The sequence below is a fragment of the Halyomorpha halys genome, unplaced genomic scaffold, assembly GCF_000696795.3.
Source record: "Halyomorpha halys isolate HHAL.00 unplaced genomic scaffold, Hhal_1.1 Scaffold498.1, whole genome shotgun sequence".
Lineage (NCBI taxonomy): Eukaryota > Metazoa > Arthropoda > Insecta > Hemiptera > Pentatomidae > Halyomorpha > Halyomorpha halys.
Window position 1 is genome coordinate 199,651 of NW_027113382.1, and position 5,272 is coordinate 204,922.

Sequence of the window (5,272 nt, forward strand, 5' to 3'; positions counted from 1 at the left end):
TTAGTAAATGAAGAAATGAAAAAAAAAATGTTAAAAGAATACTTTAAATTTCTGACTATGAATGTACACACTTTTGTTTTGACCATCAGATGTCTGTTCTAGTAAATAAATAACTAATAGCAACCTAGGACCAACAAAGAAGCTTAATATGAGTATAATTTAACATGATTAAGAGTCTTTTAAATGGAGATTGACATCAGCTCCACACTATTTTATCTGTTGTAATTTTGATAGGTTAGTTGCTCGTATTTCAAGTTGTTTTTGTTTTGGAGGTTTTTAAAATTTAATAAAATAATGGATAAAAATAATAATTAAAATGTTCTGGAAGGAAAGGTTACAAAATAAGTTGGTCAGAAAATCTACTTGAAGCTCCTCTGCAATTAACCTGTATAAACTTTACATTGGACTGCTCAAAATTCTATACTTATAACATTTAGCATGTTAAAACTTTTTACATTTAGCACAATATCATGAACACTCCTTGTGTTCTCAAATGGTATGTTAAAATGGAGATAGTTGTTTTACTTCGAACATAACATTATTTTTTATTTCCTTAGGGTAATTATTAGTTATTTTTATAGTTGAGTAATGTCATAAAAATATACTTAATGCCTTGTTTTCAATCAATCAAACATTGAGACAAAGTACATACCTCTATTAACAGATCCAATTCCTTCAACTTCTTTTTAATACTTCTTTTACTGCGGTTTTTATTTATTATATTGTCCATGATCCAATCAACAAAACCTAAAAAAAAAGGTAAATAAATAAATTTGATTTCGTTATTTATAATAATAATAATAATAATGCATAATACTTAAATACATACAGTATTTACTATTACATTGATAATATTACCTTCTGAAGGTTTAGTTCTCTTATACTCATCATGTAATCTTCTCAGTTCATCTTCTTCATGTTCTTCCCAAGCCATAGCAGCTGATTTAGACCTTTAATGTAACAATATCACACGTTAAATCCTTTTAACAGTGCTATGTATTAGACCTCTCAATATTATAAATATAATCAAATAAGTTTTTGTCTGAATATCTGGGTGGGTACCTGAACCCTAGGAAATGATTGACACCTGTCAACACACAGGTACTTTTTAAGAAGTAATGGATACAAGATGGTTCGAGATCCAATTAAACTCCAAGGAGTTTGTCAGCCATGAGAAGCCCACCTAAATTACACTTCATTACAACCACTTGTCGGGGAGTCTTTATACTATATGCTTTGGGGCTGGAACTCCTGAGGGAGTTCTAGGGGATAGCCTGAGAGAAGTTGGACAGAGTTAAGGGACTTAGGCTTTCAGAGGGAAGACAGGCACATCAAAGAATGGGATAGCTTGAGACATATAACAAGACTTGGAGCTAGACGGTGAAGACTTCAAGCAGGCCACAATGAAGAGATGACACTCAACCACATCGCCACACACCACGGCATGTATCACTCACCCAGCTTTATATGGGTGATATATGATGTAAATATTTTTTATGGCAAGACCCTCTATATCTGTATTATTTTATCATATTATGTTATTCATGGATATAGCAAATGTAAATAAATATTTTTTTCATTTTTGTAGCTTTGAGGATTATACTACTCAATATCACTCCCTAATATATTATATATTTCAATGGTAATAATATTTTAGAAAGATGGTTAATTGGTAACTGGTAAACACGCTATAACTTTGGAAAAGTAATCCAACAGTAATAGTTTTAGGGACTCAATTAATATAAATAATTTTAGATAATTTCCTTCAGTAATTATCCTAGCATACCAGACACAGCAGGTAGGAAACATAGCAACAGCTTATCCAATTTATATGCACATTATGGAGTAACGGAATAATTTTAAAAAATATTTCTTTAAATATTATTTTCTTTATTTAAATCATGACATGTTCAAATAATGGTAATATCTCTGGGCTTATGGTGGGAGATATCTTTTTTAATATTTTATTTAACCCGGCAGGAGTGTACTACTTTTTTGTCCCATGAGCATTTAAGCTCATGGTAGACCATTTTTTTATATAATTGGATGTGATGATGACAAGAATCTTTACGATCACTTTCAATATAATTTGAATTGAAACCGTAAATTGTAGCTCTTCCATCAGGGGCTGAAGAATCCAAATTTCATAAAAGACCTAAGATTTTCTTGCTTCGGTTCATGATTTAAAATAAGAAATCAAAGGTGTCCTGGTGAGTAAAATACTCAAATGAGAAAAAAAAGATGTCACATTAGGAGTGTAGTGGAGAGAGAAATGCTCATTTTTTACTGTTGCGAGGAGACCAGAGTAAAACTACTAAATTGGGTAAAGGTGGGAAGGTAAAATGGGTTATAACATAAACAAGCAGCAATAACAGCATCAAAGGGTTAATGGAAATTAGACAAAAGTATAAACAAAACTGATGAAATACTAGGCAAATATAGTCGTTTATATCCCCTCATAAGCAAAGGCTCAACGGTACACCTCTCCTGTGTTAAACAATCATCTTCATATTAACATTAATTTTAACTTGCAGGAGCGTGGTGACATAGTGGTAAAGCATTGTGCTACTAATTCCTAGGACCATGTTCAATTCTGGCTCAGGTAAATAATTTTTATTCTGTTACTGTAGCCATGAGCCAACCCTGTGAGTTCGGGAGCTCTCCTAGGATCCACTCACCCTCATTAAATGGGTACCCTTAATTGGGGAAAAATTTGTCAGTTGAGTATCATCATACACAAATCACCTCCTTGTAAAACCGTTGTTAAAGAAATAGTACAGCCTAACAAAATAGTGAATCTAAGACATTTTATGTGTTCTAGCAGTACAAATTTTTAATTTAATATTAACTTACTTTTCTTGAAATGAGCCATATCCACATTCGATTTCATAGGCATCTTTAGCATTTTTAAAAAATAAAAGTTCTAATAAAAGTTTCTTGTTAGTTGATGCAACTTCTGTGAATTTCTGAATAATGTATTTTGCCAACCTCGCAAGTTCCTGAAAAACAAATACATCAAATTAAAAAAATCTTGAAAAATTAACTTTACATCTAATGTAATTTTTTTATTTTCTAAATTACAAACTGGAACAATGCTCAGTCAGGCAAAACATGTAATTATTTTTCAAAGATTAAATGGAAGATATAATCCCATAGATGATAAAATTTTTAGGAGAAAGTAATGGTCAACTTCATAGGTGTAAGTTCATATTTTGTTTTCGAGCAATAAATGACTTAAGATATGAATGCATTTTCTAATTGCTTAATTATCGATTTTATTTGGATTTATACAAAATTTATATCACTTTTTGGCACTACCAAATAATTTTTTATACCTAAATTAAACATTTTACTTATAATTTTTATAGATTAGGAATTGATAATTACATCTGTGAAGTGAGCCATCAAAACATATAAAGATACATAATGATGAGTAGATAGCTGATCATGGATATCATATTAGGAGAAGAAGATTGGGGGTGCGGTCAGTGAAGAACACAAATAAGTAAAGACTTATTTATTTATTATTATATATTTTTTTTTACTCTATAACTCATTATATTAATGAAAACTCATCCTGTAAAGAACCTAGAATATCATTTATTTTTTCTTTACCTTTAATTTTAAATAATTATAGAATTAAAATTATGAAGAAGATGGTCAGAGGTGTGGTAAAAGAAAACAAAAATAGTTAACAACTATTTATTTTCCGACATTTCGATCCTCTTTGTAGAGCTTCATCAGGGCTGTTCCAGTTGAGAGCTTTTGAAACAGTCTCTGATTGTTAGACTGTTTCATTTTCATTTTGTTCATATATTTACTGAATAGATTTTAATACATAGTTTATTATTTGTTCTTTCCTCTTACTTATTATTACTTTTCACATACAGCCTTTATCTTGATATAATACTTAGACTATACCTGTCCTTCAATACTATTTTGTATCTATAATATTAGTTGTTTTCTTATTTTCTAATCCTTCTGTAATTCCTCTTTGTTAACGTTCTTAGACCTGATGAAAGCTTGAAATTCTAGCTGATACGTTGGCACTAATAAGTAAGTTTTTACTTATTTTTGTTCTTCACTAAGTGCCTCCCAATCATCTCCTAATATGTAAAATGATACATTATGAAAAGAGACATTCCACCCTGTTAAACTGTAAACTATACCTTAAACCTCTTGATGGTTAGGGAGAAGGGATAATTTTTAATAATATAAACACTTCATCACCAAATAAATTAGTTTATTAATTAGTATAATATGTATGTATTAGGTAATTCTAATCCTATCTGACATCAAAGACGAAACTACATTAATTCAGTCACTGAACTATGTGCAAATCTATAACTAGGCAAATCCAAGAGAAAAAATAATCAAACAGAAAAGTAATGACTCATTCAAGTAACAATTTAACAAAAGATTCAATCTAATAATTTTGTTTTTCCATAAATGAATCAGAAAGATTTGTTATTCAAGATCTATTGGCAAATGTTTCCACTAGATTCAGACAAGGCAGTTTCCATTTCTAAAATATCAATAACTTATGTATGTAGTTACTAAGTAAAGTTATGAAAGTTTTTCAAAAGCAAGACTTACTTTATGACTTGGGTCCATCGATTCCATGATTTGTTGAAATTTTCTGAACAAGGAGGCCTGAAATAACATCGATGGCAGTTTGCAATCCCAAGCTATTCGATGTAACATTTTTGTAACACAATGATTCGTAAATGCTGAATTTTTCTCAAAAGTTGATAATAAAGTAATACACACACTCATTACTTTAGGGGAGGCGAACCTAAAATAAAAAAATTATAACAATTAAAAGAATTGTAATAAAAATAAAAATGTATTTATAATTAATATATTTGTATTTTATTGAAGAGAATTAATACAATCTGCCACAAATTAAAGGCATTAAATATTAGGGTTCAAATACTCATTAAAACAATATATACAGAAATAGAAGAAAAAACAGAAAATGGAAAAAAATGTAAATAATGATAGTACTCATTGAATTAAAAGATAAACAATTAAATTAAAAATAATAATAATAAAGGAATATATAAATAAAAGAAAATACTATCTTGATTTGTATAAATAAAAATATGGATCTATATCAAAAATATAGTAAAATAAAATAGATGAAACGATAAATAAACTAAAAATAATTTATGTATAAGATAAAGAAAATTAAATGTGGGAAACAATAAAATAAATACTCATTTGCACCTATATACAATATTTACATTCTGCAGGAGAACTCGAAGCCAAG

The 5,272-nt window shown here is 29.1% G+C and overlaps 2 protein-coding genes across 3 annotated transcripts in view; one reads left to right on the forward strand and one right to left on the reverse strand.

Moving 5' to 3' along the window:
* Positions 1-5,272, forward strand: part of LOC106683597 (pleckstrin homology domain-containing family G member 5) — an 84,831-nt gene that overhangs the window by 62,103 nt on the left and 17,456 nt on the right. The gene's annotated exons all lie outside the window — the stretch shown is intronic.
* timeout (circadian regulator timeout) overlaps positions 1-5,272 on the reverse strand; it is a gene marked incomplete in the record, with an annotated part of 53,585 nt that overhangs the window by 6,549 nt on the left and 41,764 nt on the right. Inside the window, 4 exon segments of the mRNA XM_067050922.1 lie at positions 653-747; positions 859-950; positions 2,854-2,999; positions 4,597-4,795. Coding sequence (XP_066907023.1) covers positions 653-747; positions 859-950; positions 2,854-2,999; positions 4,597-4,795 — 532 coding nt within the window.